The sequence below is a fragment of the Ostrea edulis genome, chromosome 6 (genome assembly GCF_947568905.1).
Source record: "Ostrea edulis chromosome 6, xbOstEdul1.1, whole genome shotgun sequence".
NCBI lineage: Eukaryota > Metazoa > Mollusca > Bivalvia > Ostreida > Ostreidae > Ostrea > Ostrea edulis.
The window spans coordinates 82398403-82422413 of NC_079169.1; the positions used below are offsets into that span (position 1 = coordinate 82398403).

The 24011-nt window shown below is 34.4% G+C and overlaps 2 protein-coding genes and 1 non-coding gene across 4 annotated transcripts in view; 1 reads left to right on the forward strand and 2 right to left on the reverse strand.

Annotated features, from left to right (window-relative positions):
* Positions 1-5388: 5388 nt before the first annotated feature.
* Positions 5389-16988, reverse strand: LOC125648076 (serine/threonine-protein kinase RIO3-like). 2 transcript variants are annotated; one of them, XM_048874990.2, is made up of 11 exons: positions 16927-16988; positions 16567-16705; positions 14226-14395; positions 13931-14035; positions 13419-13531; positions 12914-13057; positions 12174-12301; positions 11538-11723; positions 10570-10729; positions 9189-9359; positions 5389-7187 (listed from the first exon to the last, which is right to left on the reverse strand). In XM_048874990.2, the coding sequence occupies exons 2-11, from the start codon at positions 16677-16679 to the stop codon at positions 6789-6791; spliced, it is 1689 nt and encodes a 562-aa protein (XP_048730947.2). In that variant the 5' UTR covers positions 16680-16705; positions 16927-16988; the 3' UTR covers positions 5389-6788. The 2 variants fall into 2 exon arrangements, with proteins under 2 accessions (XP_048730947.2, XP_048730946.2); XM_048874989.2 differs by lacking the exon at positions 16927-16988 and having other exon boundaries at positions 16567-16867.
* A 175-nt stretch (positions 16989-17163) lies between these two features.
* The window catches only part of LOC125648075 (nucleoprotein TPR-like), a 163491-nt gene continuing 156643 nt past the window's right edge, over positions 17164-24011 (forward strand). The window contains exons 1-7 of the mRNA XM_048874986.2: positions 17164-17233; positions 17398-17474; positions 17707-17837; positions 19812-19883; positions 19970-20077; positions 20563-20637; positions 20803-20977. Of these exons, the coding sequence (XP_048730943.2) occupies positions 17426-17474; positions 17707-17837; positions 19812-19883; positions 19970-20077; positions 20563-20637; positions 20803-20977 (610 nt within the window). The 5' untranslated portion in view covers positions 17164-17233; positions 17398-17425. The remainder of the gene's footprint in view (positions 17234-17397; positions 17475-17706; positions 17838-19811; positions 19884-19969; positions 20078-20562; positions 20638-20802; positions 20978-24011) is intronic.
* On the reverse strand, positions 19634-19706 carry Trnaf-aaa (transfer RNA phenylalanine (anticodon AAA)). The gene has a single exon. It is a non-coding gene; the product is annotated as a tRNA-Phe (tRNA).

The window sequence follows — 24011 nt, forward strand, 5'->3', positions numbered from 1 at the left end:
GTGATGTTTTGTGATTTCATATTCATAAAAATGGATTATGAGTTATGACATGTCATCACTTTGTCATTATAATAGAAGAAAGGGTTTCAATGTTCTAGATATCATCTATTTATGTATCCATATCTAAAACAAGGGTTTCACAGAGTGAGGTATTTCTTAGGAACATAATGTATTCCCTAGCAACATAGTGCATTACAAAAGGTGCTCTCTTTAAAATGGTGCTGTCATAAAGGTGCTCTTTTTAAAATCAAGAAGAATTCATGTCTTTGTTGAACTTGAAGTGACACTGATGTTTTGTATTTAACCTTGAAAATGAACAGGAACCTAGTCGTTGTGTAAGGTAGCGTCTCTGCTATAGTGTTATTGAAATAAGTACAAAATACAGTTCTCAAATCTTGTAGTGTCATGAGGAATTTTCCTTCCAGTGAGGTAGACATCTGATACATTTAATTTGGAAAACTAATGGGAACGCAGATTTTTATAACAGGTAGTCTTTGTGATGGATAGATATTGTATTAGAAATGCGTTTAAATTCTGTACACAGAGAATTTCCCATCCAACCTTGACCTTTGAAAACTATTAGGAACTTGGCTTTTGTGTAAGATAATGTCTCTACATGTGTCGTTGATTTTCAATCAAATTAAAATCCCACTTCCTAGAATCGCACGTACTGTATACTCTCTGTAAGAAGTTTGACTATAATTAGATGGAATGCATTTAAAATCCTGCACTCGTGGAATTAAAGAATATAAATTTTACAAACTATATTTTCACCTTATAAATTTATGAATTTTAATAATTAGCAAATATGAATTTCTTCGTTACTTGAAGTAGCAAGAAACTGGGCTGATTTACATCTGAGTGTGTGGTTGAAAATAACACGGGGTGAAAATTTCCCAGTACATCTCTTACAACTGACCCTTCACATTTGACCTTTAAAAAAAAATAAAAGCCAGGCTAGACTACTGCAGTTTCATGCAAGATGGCAGTTTTGTAAGTGTCACTGATAAATACATGCATTCCAAATCATGTACAGAAGGAATCCTCCATCTTTTTGATTTACTCCTGGAAACTTCAGAAATGTAGCTTGTATACAAAGACTTTAGGAATTTCCGTTCTTGCCTTCAAATTTCACATTAATGTTGAAGCAAACCAAGACATTGACTTTGATTTAAAGTCAGGGAAGAGGAGTAGCTTAAATTATATAAATCAGCAGTTCGGAATTTCTGTTCTGGCTTTGGCAATTCAAGTTTAACTTCGAAAGCAATATGAAAACAACGAGCTATAATAAATAGAACCATTTCTGAAACTTTGGATAAGAAAAATAGTTTAGAAAATCTTGTACGTACACACACAAAAGTGGACTTTTCCTTTCTGTAACCTTCACCTTTTACAGAAACAATTAGAGTATCACAAACTGTACAACATATGCCTGTCGGACAGTTAAATTCAACCTGTGAGCATATTATGCACTCTGAATGATATCGCACACATTCTGAATAGAAAAGCCTTAATGTAGGTCATGGTGCACCAAACCATCTGACTTGTGAACTGATTATGTATTTCTCTGAGAGGGAGATTGCGACAAAATTTCAGAACAATATCTGTAGTATCCATGAAGAAAATATCTGGAAAACCGTTTGACCTACATCGTACTTCTACCCCTAAAGTAGGTCATGGTACACCAATCCAGCTGAAATGCTAACTGAACTTGTATTCCTCCGAGAGGAAGCATAATTGTGACTAAATTTCAGGACAATATCTGTAACGAAAAAAATTCCAGAAAACTGTTAGACCTACTCTTAGCCCTAAAGTACGTCATGGTGCACTAATCCAGTCAAAATACAAACTCACTCTTACACTTCTTGATGAAGAAATTGTGACCAAATTTCAACACTGAATTTAACATGCATCAAATATGGGGAAAAGTCTGGAAAACATGACCTTGGACTGACCAATCCAGCTAAAATGCAAACTGAACTTGTATTCCTCCAAAAGGAAGCATGTGACTAAATTCCAGGGCAAAATCTGTATCATACGTAATGGATAAAGTCTGGAAAACTGTTTTACCTACATTTAGCCCTAAAGTAGGTCACAGATGGACCAATCCAGCTGAAACGCAAACTCACTCTCGCGCATCTTGGGGGGAAAATTGTGACCAAATGCATCCGTTATTGAAAAATCATCCAGAAAACATGACCGAAGACTAACAGCCCGACAGACAGCACCATAACAATAAATAAATGTTTATTCGGTATATACATACATACAAACATACATACATAAGATACCAAGTATAAACCCATGAAAGCTCAAAAGCTTATTTCTAATGGGGTCCTTTTGATGCACGAATGTTTGCGCTAGGGGATCATTTATGTGGGAGGAAACTGGAGTACCCGGTGGAAACCCACGTGTCCAAGCGGGTGACCGCCATACCCTCTCACATACAACCACTGCCGATCACGAGGATCGAACTCGGGTCGCAGAGGTGAGAAGCGAGAGCGCTACCCGGACACCCTATGTTTGTCTTCGGTCATGTTTTCTGGATGATTTTTCAATAACGGATGCATTTGGTCACAATAAACGTCCCGTCTGATGATGGGCATATAAAAATCAACAGGACCACAGATTGTTATGAATGGTGCCTTTTTTAAAAGATGGACAAAATGAGAAATATCATAGTTAAGTGTCTTGTACACAAAGCTGAAACCATAGCACATGACGTGCGGAAAACTAAATGAATGCTATGTACCGTTCCTTAAAGCTTGATAAATGGGGCTCAAATTGTGTTCCCAAGGCAGAACCAACAAGAACCTCAATGCTCAAGTACATGAGCTCGTAACCATAGTGCAAGTAATAAATGATCTTGGGGGGGGGAAAAATATCTAGGTTGGTTGTAAAGTGTAGGTATAGAATATTATGGAGCAATTTGTATTATTGGTGAATATATATTTGTATCTCAAGTCAATTGAATTTATAGTAAGCGCCTTTATTAAGAAGTAAAATACATCAAACCGGCACACATTTATTATACTGACAAAATCAATGGAAATTGTAATATTTTTTCAAAACCATGATTAATGACCTCCTGAAATGTCATTATATAATTGACTTCACGGTTCCCATTTACCACAGTGACATTCAGAAAGTACAAATTATATATAATTCACTTTAACATTTGACACAATGATATATATATGTTTCCATCATGTTCAAGTTCAAGGTATTCTTTCTCTCTCCCCCCCCCCCCCCCCCCCCCCCCCCCCCCCCCCCGATTTGTATGAAAATTATCTCTGTCGCTTCCCTTCTGGGCCTGTAGCCTTGAACAGTATATACATGTAGACATTGACAAAGATGTAGCTCAGTGCCATTTTCCACAAGTTCAATATCATGATGCACAGTGAATCAGGTTTCTACAAGACATTGGCTTGTGGGCTTTATCACTGAGACATAATTTTCATGAAATGCATAATTTATACATCACTATGTATACATTATGTACAAAATTAATCACAAGAACATCATTTTCACATCAATTATGGCAACTTCACAAATTTATCTACACAAAAAAAGAATTCTTAAAAATAAAGTGATTTTTGTTTTTAAAATTCTAACTACCTATATTTTCTTTAAAATTCTAACTATATATCTATAATATTATAAATCTGCATCTACAAGCATCCTTGATTATAAATATCTTTAACCAAAGATTTATTCATACAAATTAATTTAATTAATTAAATTCAGCTATTCTTAACATGTACACATGCTTATAAAGAATAGATGCATATAAATCGCTATGATTAACCTCATGTACTTTGAAGTGAATTATTTAAATACATGTACATTGCATTGAATAAGGTCATTTCAATGACCTCCCACATACAAATCCGGACCAATGTAATGGAACATGCTGCATGATCACTTTATCTTAGTTCATCACACCAAACTGTCTCAGGTTATCATATCACAAGATATATATATATAATTATAATTCAAACATTCTAAATGATAAACTTTGCAAACTTTTATTGTATAATTTAAGGGACTTTGACCCAGTTTTACTCAAGTATTATCTATACTCATATAGCATTTATGACATACTTTTGACTGCTAGTGCAAATCATTATTTAAAATATACCTGAATAATTCATTCACACATATGAAGAGGTTATAGTCATCATTATCTGAATATTTAAATTCACCAACTGTTTTATGCATTTAATTGTGTACCATCATTCAACAAGATGTGTTTGTGAAACACAAATGCCCCCGATAATGGCCAATTCCAAAGATGGCCATGCAAGAACACAAGGACAAATATCTTGGTACCAGTAGAAAGATCTTGTCACAAGAAATGCTCATGTACAATATAAAAGCTCTATTATTTACCATTTAGAAGTTATGACCAAAGTAAAAAAAAATAATTTAAAAGGTCATATGTCAAGGCCAAAAGGTTAAGTACCAACAGAAAGGTCTTGTCACAAGGATATCAAAGCTCTATCACTTAAATTACTGTTCAAAAGTTATTAGCAAGGTTAAAGTTTACAAAAAGTAGGACAAACTCCAAGGTCAAGGTCACAGGGTCAAAAATGTTGGTACCCACGGAAAGGTCTTGGTCACAAGGAATACTCATGTGAAATATCAAAGCTTTATCACTTACTGTTCAAAAGTTATTAGCAAGGTTAAAGTTTCAGACAGAATTACAGACAGGACAAAAACAATATGCCCCCCCCCCCCCCCCCCCCCCCCCCCCCGAGGGCATAAAAACACCAACCTGTTCAGAGTAACTTTGACTGCTAGTTATCCCCCACCCCTTTCCTCTCTGCCAACCTTCCTTGATAAATACTACAGTAGATTTAAGCAATGTATATAGCATGTTATAAATATAGGGATAATTGCACATCTTTGAATTCATGAAAGATTAGTATCTATATGATAAAAATATCTCTTTAAGAACAGGACCCTTAGAAATAAAATTTACATTGTATTTAGTTTTTTCCCTCTTCATAAAGTGGATCTAGAAACAGGTAGTAACTGTTTCTTTGCCAAACACTCAGCATTTAGAATGAGACACGTTTTTTTTTTAAATATGTCCTGAAATGAATGTGTTGCAGCAACTTGGCACCTTTAAGAACCCTCACTGCTATGGCACCGAGTACTAAGGATAGATCTTCACCCAGAGTTACAATTCAATCACTGAATTCTCATTTCAATATAATAATCCAATACAAACTGAATCTGAATTCAGATAAGTCATCTGGTGTCAATTCTAAACAATCTACTAAAACGTAAATTGCAGATGATGTTTATCATATATTGATGAGCTCAGTTTTTTGTTCGATAGTGTTTCTAAATACAGTCAGAATACCACACAAACACGACAACTCAAATTATTTCAGGATTTTATTAAGAAGCTGCCGGACAGAAAAAAAAATAGAAAATCTTATATGTCTCCCTTAGTTATACAGAGACAAAAAATAAACATCTTCACAATCCCCGACTGATGCTACATTATATGAATATAAAGTGGTGACTACATCAAACTTGAACCTATAATCTTGTTTTTGCACAATCTAAGATGAATTTAACATTATATGTAATTTATGGTTCATTGTTACCAGTAACATGATTACCTATGGTATACAAATGTTTGAATTAAATTCTTGACCGAAATATTCATCAGGTAAGAACACGTCAAACTCCATTCATAGAGGCATCTTCAAATTAAATGATTTAATGAATTCAACAGGCATGCTCTTCCAATTTAATTTCATTATTAGAAAACAGAATCATTGAATAATAATTGAATTAATTTACTACATCCATAGGACTCGTATAGCAGAATCACTCTGCTCTCAGAAAATATCAAGGTCCAAAACATTGCACCACATGTAGAAGACAGCCATTCAGATCTGACTGGGCTGCCATTTATTAGTATACAGATATTATTGTTGTAAAAGGAAAAACAAATAGTATAACCAGGGTAAATACCAAATCCAATATGGTAAATACTTTGCTTTGCCACTGATATTTTCATAATCAATTGTCGTTTCATCTGCTACAATTATTGAATATTATCAAAAAGTTCACAGAAAGGATGTCATCATAGAGTCTGAGAAGTAGGAAACTGCAGATCATTATTTAACAGAATCTCTATGACATCAACTATGACATCATAATTGAGTAGATCTTCCTGTTTTTGGTGTGTTTTTTTTTGTAATCAAAATCAATAGGGGTCTTTTGCCATACATCAGAAGTCCGTGTATGGCGTTGCAATACATTATGTAAAAAGTAGAATGAGCTAATAGGGCCCTGAAACTTTTCTTTTATCTGTGTCCTGTTGACCTGACTTTTGACCCCCAAATCCTTGTTCCATATAAACATTGGAAAAAGTTAAACTAAAACTGTCCTAACAAGACAAATCCCCCTCCCCCCACCGGCAAAATGAAAAAACATCCATATCTTCCTTGAATGTTAAATAAGAGAAAACAAAATCGTAGGTGCATAACTTCATTATTCATATAAAATAAATACAGTTTTCATTAGATCTGTCTACTGGTATTAAAGATACAAAGACAAATGGTCAATGAATGGACAAATGATTTCAGTATGATTTCAGCAGGTAATCACAGAAGAGCTTTTCACACTTCTTGACTAGATGGACAGATGAACAGACGGACCAAAGTTATTTCTATATACCCCATCCCCAAACTTTGTTTGCAGGGGGTATAACAACATATGACAATACATGTATTTTAACTCCCACATCTTCCCCAAATCAAACACTATCCAAGTTTTAATTTTTCTATTTTTTCCTCATCTGCATTCCCAAATTCCTCCAATTCTTCCTCAACATCCTCATCTGATTCATCCTCTGAGGACCCTGCCTCCTCTTCGTCTGCTTTATCCTGTAAAGATTTCTCATGAAAATACTCAAACGGATCATTTCTGTCCTCCAACTCAGCCTCTTCTAAACGGTCCTGGTGGGACTTTTCAAAGTAGTAATCAAAGGCATATTCTTTCGTTGAAATCTGATGGGCCAGTAATTCTGCACTTCTCTCTTTGTCGTATCTTTGTACCTGGGCTGCAAATTCGGCCCCTTCTCCTTTTATATTCAGTCCTGTGATATGATTAAACAATTCCTCTGGTTCTTTAACATCATGTACTCCTGCCTTCATGAAGAACTAAAATTATATAAAATAAAACTGAAAATTGCCAATTACTGAAAAAGATGATATGAATTTCTCATAGAGGTAGATATCATAAAACATTTCATAGAAAATTACGTGTTATTTTTCACGCAGTTACAAAGAAGACAACATGGATCTCTGTTAGAGACAGATATCAGTCATTTCAAAACTATAAAGTATGAAGATTTTGATAAGAAATATTACATTTATCATCATTTCTTTTTTATTTTGATTGGGAGATCTTTAGCTCATGAATTTTAATAAAATAAGTAAAAACAAGGTATAATATTATGGTGTAGTGTATAATCAGTGAAATATGGAAACATGGTGTTTCAGCTTTTCTGTACATGTACTTTCTAAAGCTGAAATTAGAAAATTGTCTTGTTTATGAAAAATTCAGGGAAATTTGTGTTGCCATTACAGAGAAAATGAAAATAAATGAGTTTGACCCCCCCCCCCCCCCCCCCCCCCCCCCCCCCCCCCCCCCCACTCCATTGATAAAAGTTTTGGTATTTATACTGGAAAATTATGTGCATATGGTGAGGGATATCTATATAAGGCCAATTTTTTTTTTATTGGTTTACGGATTTCAAAATTTCAAAATCCGTTCGGAGGAGGTAAAAAAAAAGAAGTTCAAATGACAAAATGTTAAGTAATAAAAATGAACTTGATTTGAGGTTGATGTTTATTATCAACTTTAATATTCTCTTCACTGTCAACTTCAGACGGTGGTATATACAGCAACTATTGTGCACCTTGGCAACAATGCTGTTTCCTTCAAAAATGTTATTTGTTTATTAAATTAACTCTATCATTATCAAATGTCCATTGTTTAACGTTTAGTTATGTAAATCCCAAAATAAAAGAACCACATCGTTTTTCCATTCAAAAGATGGCATCCATGACGTATATAGGGACGCACTAATCACATGAAGTACTAAAATCCTGACTGACCTTACCAAGCATATATTTTGTCTAAAAATTTACTTTTAATTTATGAAGTCAAGTAAAGTTATAAATAAAATTCATGAACCGTATAAACATTTATTAAAAAATTCTGAATTTTTATATAGGTCAGATCAATTTATTGTTGGTAGTCAACAAATTTTATACAATGAATGAATTCAATAATGTTAAATATGTTTTCAACCTCCTTCAATATATGAAGAATTACACATATTAATTATGAAGAATATTTCTTTAAAATTCATTAATAAGAATTTAAAAGTGTATCCTCAGCAAAATGTATGCATGGTAAGGTCAGGTAGGGTTATACTTGTTTAGGTGATTAGTGCAACCCAACGTACGTCATGGATGACATCTGAAAACAAGTGTTTGTTTTTATTTTGGGATTTACATATCTAAATGGTATGCAATGCATAACTAATACTAATTAGAAGTTATTTTCATAAACAGATAACTTATTGGAAGCAAAAAGCATTGTTACTAAGGTGCAGAATAATTGTTAGCACCGACTGAAGTTGACTGATATTCCACACATGACACATGAATATTATGGACTGTCCTGAGATTTCGACAGAGGCGTCTGTCCAAATATCCAGTCCAGCGGAATCTACTTTCTTTTCTTTCTTTCTTTTTTTTTTGTGAAAAGGAAAAATTACAGCGTTGGAAATATAAAAAAGAGTGAAAAACCATTTTATTTTTTTTCCAACATCCCAAAAAATCAGTGCGACGGATCCGTAAACCAACTCAATAAAAAAAAGGGCCTAACAATAAATATCATGCTCTAGTAACTGAACACCAAACTTTTGATGATTGGATGATGTTTCCAATGAGAGCCCAGTACTCACTTGAACCCTACTATCTACATGTATTCAAACACATCCGCTCTATTCACATATATCAGTGGTCCTTTTCACATCTTTTGTCGATGTTTATAGAAGATAATTTCAAAATCAAAAAATACTTTCCATAAGCCAATGATACTACACATTTTCATTAGGTTTTCATGCTTATTTGATAAATGTTGCGTACCTTGCACACATTTTTGCAGTCTCTGAACAAGAACTCCATAGCTTTGGGGTGGGTTAATTCCACAGCCTGACTCACATCAATGACCCAAACCTTACCACCATACCACAGCAAATTGTATTCACTCAAGTCACTATGAACCAGGGCGCATTTATTCTGCATTGTATCCATGATCTGAAGACAGAGCAAACTTTATTACAGGTATGATCTTTATTACAGGTAGAACTTTATTACAGGTATGATCTTTATTACAGGTATGAACTTTATTACAGGTATGATCTTTATTACAGGTATGAACTTTATTACAGGTATGATCTTTATTACAGGTAGAACTTTATTACAGGTATGAACTGTATGAACTTTATTACAGGTAGAACTTTATTACAGGTATGATCTTTATTACAGGTATGAACTTTATTACAGATATGATCTTTATTACAGGTATGATCTTTATTACAGGTATGGTGACTGTGAACCAAAGACAAATGAACTGACAGGTGCAAACTAAAAGTCAATATTCCATATAACAACAATCAATATAACTAATTAAATGATATCTATCTATCTAACATACAAATTATTAATACAAATGACCCTCAAAGCTATTGATCTCTCTAAATAATCTGCTTGTCCAAATTTTTCCTCAATATAAATGAACAAATTTACTCTTCATCTCTTGAAGTAAAATTGTTATGAAATCATCGCTTGATGACTCGGTAATTAACAATGAAATGGGGGTTAATTAATCTGTCTCAGAATCAATATGTCAATTAACAAAATTAAATTGTGAAAGTTAAACGATTTTCATGAGATGCAACACTAATTTTGAGACACACAACATGTAAACATTAGCTAAAAAGAACAAATATAAATAAAACTATTCAGTTTCCTTATTTAAAACCAAGATGAAAGGGTGTCCGGGTAGCGCAGAGGTAGCGCTCTCGCTTCTCACCGCTGCGACCCGAGTTCGATCCCCATGATCGGCAGTGGTCGTATGTGAGAGGTATCCGGGCATCAAAGGACCCCATTGGAAATAAGCTTTCGAGATTTCATGGGTTATCCTTGGTATTTATGTATGTATGTTTGTATGTATGTATATACCGAATAAATATTTAATTTAATTTAAGAATTAAAAATATTACATGGGAGAACCAAATTTTTAATTATTCCATCCTCACATGACACCATGTAAAGATAAAAACATATTTATATCCAATTAGTGTAAAATTTAAAACTTGTCAATCCAAATGCTAATTTCAAGACTCTTGAAAACTTGAACTCTCAATTGTGGTCTCATGGACTTTAGTATTTTCAAGAGTCATCTGTATCTTGATCAAATGTCATTACAATACTTAACTACACAACAGATATAATCCAAACTCACCCCTATGACTTGATCATATGCATCCTCTAAATCTTCCACAGAGAGTTTTGCATCTTTTAGTTTAGGAGCGGGACACTGATCTTTTCCAATAAAACTCATCACTAAGATATGCTTGTTTAGGACTTGTACAGCTGGACAAGGAATTCCAAATTTCTTCATCCTACATGTGATCAATGAGAGATAAGCAAAGTAAACAACAGTTATTTTCTTTTAACATTGGTTCTAGTGTCTCTTCTTGTCAGAAAACTTCACTCTAGTTCTTTTTACACTTCATAATGTTGGTAGTATTGCTTATTACATTTTTCTTTCTTTCTATTTTCATTTTTCTGGACAGGAATTTCAAGACTTATGTTATATATATAATATGTATCATTCCATTTTTACATTTGTATTCCTAATTAAACACCCTACTATTGTATTTGACTAATTAAACCTCCTATCGTTGTATTTGACTAATTGAACACCCTACTGTTGTATTTGACTAATTAAACCTCCTATCATTGTATTTGACTAATTAAACATCCTACTGTTGTATTTGACTAATTAAACCTCCTACTGTTGTATTTGACTAATTAAACCTCCTATCGTTGTTTTTTTTTTTTACTAAAATTAAACCTCCTATCGCTGTATTTGACTAATTAAACATCCTACTGTTGTATTTGACTAATTAAACATCCTACTGTTGTATTTGACTAATTAAACCTCCTATCGTTGTTTTTGACTAAAATTAAACCTCCTATCGTTGTATTTGACTAAAATTTAACATCCTATCGTTGTTTTTTACTAAAATTTAACCTCCTATCGTTGTATTTGACTACTTGAACACCCTACTGTTGTATTTGACTAATTGAACATCCTATCGTTGTATTTGACTATATAAACATCCTATTGTTGTATTTGACTAATTGAACACTCTATCGCTGTATTTGACTAATTAAACACCCAACTGTTGTATTTGACTTATCTACCTGTTAAGGTTAGCAGTTTCCTTTTCTCCCCAGATTCTGATCACTTTCCTAGGATTGTTTTTCTTGAAGTCATCCCGGGAAAACCTATGATCCCCATCAACATAGGCTCCTCTGTTTTTGAATTCGTTAAGTGTTGTCTTGTAGATCTTCACCGCACACTCAGATGAGAGCAAAACTCCCTCTTTGCTGAAATAATTGTTAAGTGCACAGATTGAATTTACACATTGAAAACCCTGTTCATTGACTGTGGCATCATTAAACTTCGTGGGGGCTCAGTTTTTGTGAACTTCGTTTGTACTCCTATCCCACAAATTGCAAAGCACAACGAAATATATAAATCTATATAATGTTTTACAGTTCAGAAACCATATCCACGAATTTACATCCGGTCCTACTAAACAGAGAACTCTAAAGAACCCTAGAAATTTTTATATTATTACACGCAGGTAGAATGTTTGACTACGATGATTATTGAAGATAGGGCAAATAATAATCAAACTAACCCATCCATCTATAACCCTATTGTCAGAGAGAGAGTCAGGTGCTCTGAACCTGAAAACTTTACTAATAATTCCAACAGTCCAGACTTTTTCAAACTGCTGTAATATAATGATTTTATCTCCCATCTTCCCTTACCTTCCTCCGTATGCATGATACACTACTGACTCCTTCCCAGAGCTGATGCTGCCTCCCACAGATTCCAGTGTACCATTATTCACCATCTTGTATAGCAGAAGCTTAGTGCGAGGATCTATCACATGTTCCTGATAAATATTGAAGTCTAATCACTATTCACTTTATTATCACATGTTCCTGATAAATATTTAAGTCTAATCACTATTCACTTTATTGTCACATGTTCACTATTCACTTTATATATGTATTTGTAGTCTAAAATCTTGAGCTGATTCATCTCGGTACCTTCCAAGTTCATTCCAAATAGGGCTACCATTACTTCTAAAGTAGCAAAAGTGCTACATGTATGTATAAATATCAAATTCGACAAAATAGTGTTGCAGTTCATTCCCACATGTATTTTCAAAAATGAAATTTATTTTTCATATCTAAATTCTATCTTTATTTCTATTGAAATTCCCAGCTGTTCATAGATGTGCTATATTTATCAAGATTCATGTGCAAATTGTTCACAAGTTTTGCAACACATCCGTGAGGATATGGCTATCATTACAATTTGTTGAAATATCAAAGGCAAAAACATTAGAAATATAAACATTTAACAGCTACAACTTTAAATCTGTAATAGCAACCAAAAACGTTACAATTTTGTGACCCGTTTCTTTGAGCGGCTTGGAGCACCACTGAATTAGATAAACTTGTGATAATCAAGAACAGTACGAAAGTTCAACAAGACTTACAGCTGTGGAAAATTCCTTTTTTTCATGTACTCTTTGACTTCTCTTGTTTTCAGCTAAAGAGTGCATCTTTAGTTTGTTGTAGACTTTGTTAGAGAGCTTCATATCTATCCCTTCTCCATCACCAGATCGAAATTCTGGAGGTAACTAATTAATGGAAAAACAAATCAAAAGTATATCACATTCTAAAAGTTGAAACAGAAAATGCAACACAGGATTTATTGTCAAAGAATTGTCATTGTTTATTTTCATAATCAACAAGAAATCATTTTCAATTTACAAATTTGACATAAATTTGTATAAATAATTTTCTCTACATAAAATGTGACTATGCATTAGTTAAAATTACAGGCAATCATAATCACTTTGGTTCTAATTTACAATCAAAGAGTATTCTTTAATAGTAAATTTGAACCCAACTGATAAAAATTGCCCGTCGTTAAAATGATTTGAGAGCCAAGTATTATGAATCTTAAACTACCCTGACTTCGGTTTAAAGTTTACTCACATCCATCAACTTTGATGCATTTTTCCTGCCACATATTTCTGCGTCATGTTTGGTGGTTATATTTTTACCTTTGCCAGAAACTCCATATTTGTTGAATTTAGGATTTGGACTATCTAAAATAAACAACCAAACTTCCACTTAGAATCAAGAGGCATGATCAGTAATGTAAGATTTATCATTTAACATAAGTTTTTATTACTTTACATGAATAACAAAAGTATTTTATATATAACATAACTGATATTGCTTGAAAATTTACAAGGAAATTGAAAGGCTATTGCAGTGTTTTTGGCAAGTACTGGTATTAAGCTTACTCACATGCATAATTAGCCCGAGAATTGCAGAGACAAGTGTTTTAACCATAAACATGTAAATTATTCCCTTGAAATGTGGATCAGTTCTGATATATCTCAGACTGGCTTTTTTTAAAAGTGTTTCCTTTAGAAACGGGAAATATTGATAACCTGTTTTGCAATACAAATTAAAGGAAGAGGGAAATGATTGACTAGTACCCCATCTACTCTTCCCGCTCTCTATTTCATCTGGATCGATTTCATCCTCTTCCTCATCTTTGTATGCTGGGTGTAATGCTCTATAGTTTTCAAAAGAGACTGACACTGAAATAAAAAAAAAATGCTTCATTACACTCGCAAATTCTCTCCAACACCAAATTTTCTGGTACTCCAAGTGAATGTTGCTAATAAAATGCAAAACATGATAATTCATGGTGAATAACAAATATGCTCATGATTTTATTTATTTTGATACTGGATACTTTTCTTCATAAAAATAATTCAAATTATGAACCTTTATTATTGCCATTGAATTTCTTTTCCTCAATTTTCAATGTTTGGTCATGTTCTCGGTCAAACTCCTGTTGCAACATCTGGGCTAGAAGCCAATCATCTGATGCCTCTGTATTTTCTCCTGCAGCTGCTAATACTTCTTGAAACGTCCGTGCCTCCTTGACTTTAAGACTATAAAACGATGCATTTTTTACTTATAACTCAAACTCTTTTCAAACAGCATGCAACTTAGTGTTCTACAAAGTCAGACTACACTAATTTTTTTTTTCATGTTCAAGCCAAGTTTCCAACCCACTACAAGTCAGTGTCATATGATTATATAGAAAAAGCATCAGTCAGTCAGCTATTTCAATGCTGTAGGTTTTACTTAAAGGGAAAGGCAACCCTAACCACATTGTTGCCTTTTATATGAATAAAGTATTACTTACTGATTTCATAAATGACAGTCTTTAACAACCAAAATCCTTGCTTAACAATTAAAATCAATATTAATCAATCTTATATTTCAAATTACCCGCCGCTAATTTATTATGTCACACCGTCGGTTCTGGTTTATTTCATCAGCAGCACTGTAATCATGACAAGTCAAGAACAGTTAAGTTTGGAGTCGTATAGATTTGAGCCCGTTCTTTCGCAAGCGGAATTTAAGAAAAGAAGACGTTCTATCGAGTCGCAGACCAGGCAGATAGTACTTGTTTCTTCTTACAGGTATATGTCTCAAACCTCAACTTGTCATTACGCAAATGATGGATCCACAGTTTACATAGTATTTTCTTTTCAAATAACTTGGTTGGGTCAGGAATTTTGGGAAAAAAAACCCTTTTTTCACATCTTCCCTTTGCATTAGTGTAATTAACTGTGTGCAAAGAAGGCATCCACCTATTTACAATGTATTCTTAAAATCTACCATATGCACATCTTTGATGATCTTAGAATCTCATCAAAACCGGAATAGACAGTGTGACGTCAAATTACTGATTTTTGTGGTCTTGAATACAAAAGACTTTCGCTTCATGGCAGCCTCTATAGATGACGGGAATTTCAATCTTTAACGTTTTAAAATCAGTACTGAGGCTTATATAGGCCATGTATCAACAGAATAGTATGACAAATCTTTATCATAATATATATACGGTGTGACCGTTGGACCGAGCAAAGCATGATATGGTCATTGGCGTGTCCCAAGTGATAGTCACAATTCTGTTCAGTACGGTAAATTACAATTCATTTAAAAATATGTATTATTTATGAAATTCCCCTTGCGCTAAACGCCAAGTATCAAAGGGGGATATCTATGAGGATAATTACAGGATCCGCCTATTCCTTTAACGCAGAGAATATAGCACCAGCCGACGTAAACCGTGAATAGTGACGTCAGATGTAGTCTCAACATTTTTCTTCGTCTTTCAAACCAAACAATTATAAACAATAATTCATTTCAAAATATATATTATTTATTTATGTTATTGGGCGTTTGCCCAATAACATCTAAATATTAAAGGGGAATATACGAGGATAACAGTTCTACAGGATCCGCCTATTCATTTAAAGCGGGGAATATAACGCCAGCTGACATAAATCATGCATTGTGACGTCACATTTAGCCTCGACATTTTTCTCTTTCAAATCAAACAATTATAAACAACAATACACCCCGTTTGTAATTTAAAAGACACTTAAAACAAAACCAAATCAACCAATAAATTCAAAGTGGTTACAAGTAAGCGTAAATATATCGTATATTTTTATTTAAAGAAACTCTTGAACTCATTCATCTATTTAGTCGTATTACTGTTTTTCTATTTGATGATTGGCTAAAGACTGTAACAATAATAATCATACCATTCATTTTTAACAAACTGGGTGTTTGAATTACAAATTGCACGTTAGTCTTGTATTTTTGGCATTCAAAATTAAAACACAAATAACTGTAGAAGCAACTAATGAACAAAGCATAATGGCGGCACCCATATGGATCACAATATTTTCAGTGAACGTATATAGAGATTATCTGTATTCATTTGCAGATTTTCTCGTTTTTAATTTTACGTATACGTGTTACCTTTAGAGCCTTGCTTTGTGGACGAGCCAAAGGCCCGTCCGAGCTTTGCCCAGTATAATTAATCTTATCATTTATCATGTAAAAATTGTTTGGGTTGCCTTTCCCTTTAATAAATGTTTCTAGCATTTATCGATCTAAACTATTTGTCCTCTAATTTTCAACTTTCAAGTATGCGACATAATTTTTAACACCCTATTTACATCTTTAACTTCAAGAAGCAATATTAAATCTATTTAGTTTTTTTTCGATTACAATAAAGAAATGCCAATTAATGAGTAACCTTTCTTCCTCTTCTTTTTGATGGAGATCATGAGCAAGCTGTTCACTCATCACGTCTTGTAGTGAGCACGGCATGACAGGTGCCGTCTGTACCTTTCCCCAGGGCGTCGACATATTTCTGGAGCCTCTAATATCGGACTCTAAATAGTTAGATATAGATAATTGAGTGTACGCACTATGACTGTGAAATTCACAACTTTCCATTTATCAAGAGTCCACTAAGGTAATATAATATCTTTTACTTATACTGTGGATATTCTATTTGTACTCTGTTTGAAAACGCGTATTTCAGTATGCTGGGTATATATACAACTTGCCATGACATAAATAAATTTAGACGTCACTGTAAATATTGTAATACCTGCTGTTTCCAAATCTTGTGCAATACTTCCTCCGGAAACGATAAAGGTAAATAGTGACGGGTGGTTGGTAAGTCGTTCACTGTTTTAATTTGTAGGTAATACCAATCATACTGTAGTGCATTGTTGAATGAATATTTCGATTTATTTTACGAAATGGACGTGTTTCTCTTTTATATATTGATGATGTATCTATATAAATTTAATGTCACAATACAAGAAGAATTTCAGTACAACTTATCCCAATGTTAACAACGCGGGTAATCTTTAAAAAAATATAAACATCTTGAACTGAAGTTGTTTAATTTGGTAAATTTAACTTCTACATTGTTCTGAGGTGTATTGATATTTACCAATGCTAAGATATGTGAATATACTTTGTCTTTCATTGATATTTTTCTTTAAATGATGTGCTTCCAGATAAATATTGTACTAATATCTAGGCCTATAAATATTAAAACCTTATCCCTTAGGGCCTATGCTGCATGCTGATGAAGAGCTATGGAAAACATATGTGATAGTGACAGCAATGTGTTTGAAAGCAGCCAAGGTGATTTGATCTTGTATTACTGGTAGTTTGCTATATTAGGATATACAGCTAATGAGGCTGCACAATGCTGCAGCTAGGCCTACAATAGTGCAATTTCCAATATATGATAGTTGATAGATACTGCTAGAGAATCATACGTTATATTGACTAGATCTGTACAGAGAAATACAATTGATATTTATTAGCCTTTACTCTCTAGATATCTGACATATCTTTGTATCTTGCACTTTAGGGCGTAAGAGAGAAAATTCACCACAGTGCAAGGAGAACATGTCAAGGGTAGACCATTACATGAGTCCAGTAGAATGCCTGCGATTGAAGAACAATCTAGTGGAAATCATGGAGGAGTTGAAATTAAGGAGGGCAAGAATTGTTTTCCAATTGATCTATAATATATATTCAAATGTTAAATAAGAAGAATTTAAAACTTTTTTTATAAATACCCTGAATATAGTGCTCAGCATTTAGTTTCTTTATCATGGTGGCCGAGAGGTTAGAGCATTCACCCCGCATGCGGTATGCCATTTTCTCCCTACCTGTTACATTTGGTGCCATAGACCAGCCCCTGGAACTGACAAGTGAAAATGCCTGCCAGGGGATAAAGATCCTGGGTTGATGTCTTCAGGTGTGAAGACATTTAAGGAGGGAGGAATGTATAGCGGTCAGCCGGATTCGATCGCCGATGGCCACATAGCTCAGTTGTTAGAGCACCTGACTAGAGATTCAGTGGGCCTGGGTTCGAATCCCGGTCTGGTCCGTTGTATTTTCTCCCTTCCTGTTACACAGTAATGCATACCAATACCATTCATTATGTGAGGCATTGTCAAGCAATATTGGAGCGTGGGGCATATGAGAGCTTGCTCACTGTTGCTTTCTCTCATTTTCTCTATATATTTATAGTATTGATATAATATTATGCCATGTTGGTTCGTCTATTTGACTGAGATGCTTGTATTGAATAAAAAATTTTAAAAATGTGTTTTTATGACCCCTTTCAACATTATTTATGAATGATGGTAGCAGAATCGTCACATGCCTAATGCAATGGCTAAAAGTGAAATCTGGGGCCACTTTTGGATAAAAGTTAAGAAAGTGTAAAAAAAAAAAAAAAAAAAAAAAAATTTGCTTCTCATTCAGTACAAATATGATGAACTATTGCATGTTAAGCTTCTCATTCAGTACAAACATGATGAACTATTGCATGTTAAGCTTTTCATTCAGCACAAACATGATGAACTATTGCATGTTAAGCTTCTCATTCAGCACAAACATGATGAACTATTGCATGTTAAGCTTCTCATTCAGCACAAACATGGTGAACTATTGCATGTTAAGCTTCTCATTCAGCACAAACATGGTGAACTATTGCATGTTAAGCTTCTCATTCAGCACAAACATGGTGAACTATTGCATGTTAAGCTTCTCATTCAGCACAAACATGGTGAACTATTGCATGTTAAGCTTCTCATTCAGCACAAACATGATGAACTATTGCATGTTAAGCTTCTCATTCAGCACAAACATGATGAACTATTGCATGTTAAGCTTCTCATTCAGCACAAACATGGTGAACTATTGCATGTTAAGCTTCTCATTCAGCACAAACATGATGAACTATTGCATGTTAAGCTTCTCATTCAGCACAAACATGATGAACTATTGCATGTTAAGCTTCTCATTCAGTACAAACATGATGAACTATTGCATGTTAATCTTCTCATTCAGTACAAACATGATGAACTATTGCATGTTAAGCTTCTCATTCAGTACAAACATGATGAACTATTGCATGTTAAGCTTACTAATGGTAGAAGAATTGATTTAAGTGTATAATTTTTATTAAAACAATTCATTGCAATATATATGTATCAGGATATGGTCACGATGAATTGCAATTGTAACAGGAAAGGAGAAAATGCAACGGACCAGACCGGGATTTGAACCTGGGCCCCCTGAATCTCTAGTCAAGTGCTCTACCAACTGAGCTAATTGGCCACCGACGATCGAACTCGGCTGACCGCTACATTCCTTCCTCCTTAAATGTCTTCACACCTGAAGACATCAACCCAGGATCTTTATCCCCTGGCAGGCATTTTCACCTGTCAGTTTCAGGGGTTGGTCTATGGCACCAAATGTAACAGGAAGGGAGAAAATACAACGGACCAGACCAGGATTCAAACCTGGGCCCCCTGAATCTTTAGTCAGGTGCTCTACCAACTGAGCTAACTGGCCACCGGTGATCGAATCCGGCTGACCACTCCTCAATATTGCATCATTACACACTTGGAGTGTAACATAAAATTAGTTATTGATGTTGTAAGTTAATATCTCCCACAGTTGAATGATAAAGAAAATGAGGAGAGAATTAAAAGAGCTGATCAAGCAAAATATGAGTTCAACAGAAAATGTGTAAGTGCATATATTTTAATTTTTTATAGAGAGTTCTTTCCCTTTACTTGTAAAATGAATGCTGTATTCTTGATATAAAATTTCAGGAGGCAGAATCACTAAAGTTAACCGAGGCAACAGAGCAATACAAAAAACAATTAAAAGATGCTGAAAGGATGTATAATGAAAAACTGTCTAGAATGGAAGAAGAAATGGTTGGATACAAATCTATACAACATGTCATCATGGGATTAATACACGTCACTTTGCAATAAGATTATTTTGATGTTTTCTGAGAGCATTTAGATTGTGGATTGTCAAGATTTTTTGTTAGGATGTACATTTAAATGATATGTAAATTGTGTATTTTCATTGAGGTTTGAAATTCATGAGATGGGGTTACCCACAAAATCCACGAAAATTTAGTCCCCCTGAAATTAAATGATTCCACAAATAGCACTTTATTGACAGGTAAGGTGATTTGAAATAGTGTGGTAGCTTCATTTATTTTGAATATTATGGTGAATCTATGAGAATGGACAACAGAGATTCACCACGTAATGGTAGGAAGTCTAAAATTGACTTAGCATGTATCTATGGATTGTACACCTGTTCTGCAAATTGTGGGTGTAACCATGCTGTTGATATTTTGTAGCTACTTGTATATATTTTTAAACTAATCGCAATTATGTTTTAACAGAAACGGCAAAAAGTTTTCAAAGGTTGCACCGAGAAAGAAATAAATGAGTTGAAGGATGAAATCCGGAATTTAGAGGTCAGAGTAACAATGCAGCTTTAATTATTTTGTTTTAGAAATGAGTTGAAAGAAAATTGTAGAAAGAATGTGATGTATATAAAATCATCGTAACTTGATATGGAATTTTGATAATTTTTGACTGCTATCAAACTGGATAGACAAAATTGTGTACATTTCCTTCAGGTGGTGAAATACACAATACAAAAAGATCTGAGAGAACAAGAGAGAAAACTGCACCTCCATCTTCAGTCCTCGGAGCAGCATCTGAACCAGCTTACTGAAACCGAACAGAAGTGCCAGGCCCTCCATCACCAGTGTAAACAGTTGAGTGAGACTCAGACAATGTTGGAGGAGAGTGGTGAGTTAGGCTATATTTACTGCTGCATCAAGTAGTGGTCATTGTTATACACCTTGATTATTTTTGTTCATTGCTGCAATGCAGAACGGAACATAGAAATACCGGTGTCTGCGTGTCTGTCCGTCCCACTTTATTTTGTGATCGCAACTCTTCTGAAACCATTCAACGGATTGTGTTCAAATTTTGGAGGATTGTTAGTCACCATATGTAGTTGATTATATTGTGTTGCCATTTTGATTCGACAAATTTTACAGGAGTTATAAAACTTTTGTGCTTCAACTTTTTTGTGGTGATGGTGGACATATGGCTATGGGTAGCATTCTTGTTCTTATATAAAACTAACACAATTAAGAACCAACATTTTAATAGTTAAACCAACTTTCACGCTCATTGTCTATTGACGAACTGTTGTCTGGGCAATATAGTGTGTGTTATTTCTATTGGCTACACAAGTCATGTGATTCTTAGTGTGCTACTTTGTTTACATGTAATGACGAGGCTCACTGGTTTGACTGATGATGAAATACAGAATTCATTAGACATACATGCCAACTTTCCCGATTTAGGCGGGATCTTCCCAATTTTACCCTCCGGTCCCGCTTTCCCGATCGGGAAAGCAAAATTACCCTAAAATCCCGATTTGAAATTTTTTCCGACCAAAATTTCCAATTTCATGATTGAAAACGAGTTTGAAAGCGGGATAATCGTGAAATCTCGTGAGATTTCATATTATCAACCAATGAAATATCCCGAATTTTGAAATCCCGTGTCATTTCTGAACTGGCCAATCAGAAATCGGGACAATTATAAGTCAGCCATTTCTGTTTACCTGTGTCGCATGGTATTGGAGTGATGTGATTTACTTGGTCTGCCCATGTCGGGGTGCTTATTGGACAGTGCGAAGCATGTTTTGATAGTAATTAATCGGGAAGACGGATTTCAAATTGACATATCCTTTACACAAACGTGAATGGCAATGATAATAGTGTCACCACCAAACAATCGGACATTCCCGATTTTTGCCTCTCGCTGACAGCATCCAAAATATGCAATATTAAAGGTACGTAAAATATATGTTTTTCCAACTATGATAATATAGGCTAACCGAATCTATCTGTCTATAGCGATGTATTACATAGTCTATATAGTGTAATATTCAATAGACTTTGTGATGCGTAATTTGCACAAGTCTGTACTGAATTTTATATTAGCAAGTAGCCTTTAATATTTTACAAGTAAAAACGTATATTTTGATGTGTTTTTTCCTGGTAATTATTTCAGATGTCATGGATGCAAAGGTTTTGTTCGCAAACTTCATAGCAGGGCAGATCACTCCTTTTCTGGTTGCAATGCAGATTGTTCCACCAGACTCTGCAAGCCCATGAAATAGTTTACAGACAAGCAAGATCGCCTTTGTAGTCGTACCTAAATGCATGTGCTTTAATTTGAATTTTGATATATAGACCAGCCAATGTATATATGGTGTAAAAGGATGCAACTTTAAGTATTATTTGATAATATGTATGTGATTTGTTGGAGAGGATTTTTTGCTGAATAGATGATTTTAATAAAATACTTATCTATATCTTTCAAAGTTTTTTTTTTATATAGTTTTGTTAAAGTTAATGGTCAAACACACTTGATGTATGATACATGTATAATGATTAGATTGATATTTTATTTGAAAAGACAAATATTTATTTTCATGGTAAAATGTCGTGAATTTTGAGCATTGAAAAAAGGTCGTCGCGCGCAAAATCCCCCATGGGGATTTTCAAAAGTTGGCATGTATGATTAGATGAAATTCATAGCAAAAACACAAAAATATAATTATTAATTAGGATATTGGGTATATTTTCTTTTGAACAATTGGATACGTTTATAAATATGTAACAGGAAGGGAGAAAATGCAATGGACCAGACCGGGTTTGAACCCGGGCCCCCTGAATCTCTAGTCAGGTGCTCTACCAACTGAGCTAACTGGCCACTGGTGATTGAACCCGGCTGACTGCTACACTCCTCCCTCCTTAAATGTCTTCACACCTGAAGACATCAACCCAGGATATTTATCCCCTGGCAGGCATTTTCACCTGTTAGTTCCAGGGGCTGGTCTACGGCACAAAATGTAACAGGAAGGGAGAAAAGCAATGGACCAGACCGGGATTTGAACCCGGGTCCCCTGAATCTCTAGTCAGGTGCTCTACAAACTGAGCTAACTGGCCACCTGCGATTGAACCCGACTGACCGCTACAAATGTATGCCATCACAATGTCCCGTTTAAAGTTCAAGATCAACAAATCATGTGCATCTAGTAAAAACAACCTAGATATTGAAGGTGTGTATAACAATACAATTTCAGATTGTCCTCCCACAACAACTGTTTTGTTTGACCCGAGAACAGATCTGTTGCCCGAAGCTGTAGAACAGATCTGTTCTTGGGTCAAACAAAACAGCTGTTGTCCTAGGACACAGTCTATACTAAACTGTATATTGTTATCCACCCCAATTTTTTCCTATATAAATCTAATACGATTTAGAACCAATATTTATACTGTTAAACCAACTCTCACATTTGTGGTCGTTTAGACAATCAACAGCTACAAACTGTTGACCAGGCAATAGTATACAGTTATCGACTGGGTTCGAGGACAACAGCTGTTTTGTTTTACCTGAGGACGGATCTGTTTTCTGAAGTCGTAGGCTGAGGGTCAACCAAAACAGCTGTTGTCCGAGGACCCAGTCTGTAACTGTTTTGTTATACCCCTTCACTCTTTTTTGTTGTTTTTTCTAGATGCACTGTTACACATGGTTTGTTGAGATAGGCTTCGGGCAACAGATCCGTTTGAGGTCAAACAAAACAGCTGTTGTCCTCAAACCCAGTCCCTAACTGTATATTGTTCTCATTCAATCTGTAACCATTAATGTCAAAAAAGAGAAATTGGAAGTCAATATGTTTTACCAAAGGTAAACAATGATTATGATACAGGTTCTTTCTTTTTATTGCATCAAGGTGTTCAATCTCTTAACTTTTGAG

Bases quoted from the DNA above. Each gene is read 5' to 3' on its own strand.
- LOC125648076 (XM_048874989.2), bottom strand. From the start codon at position 16,769: ATGGAAAGTTGTGAATTTCACAGTCATAGTGCGTACACTCAATTATCT. The intron at 13,532-13,930 runs GTACTAGTCAAT...TGTTTATTTTAG, and splicing joins GAGCGGGAAGAGTAGATGGG to ATAGTCCAAATCCTAAATTC. The intron at 9,360-10,569 runs GTGAGTTTGGAT...CTCTGTCTTCAG, and splicing joins CATATGATCAAGTCATAGGG to ATCATGGATACAATGCAGAA.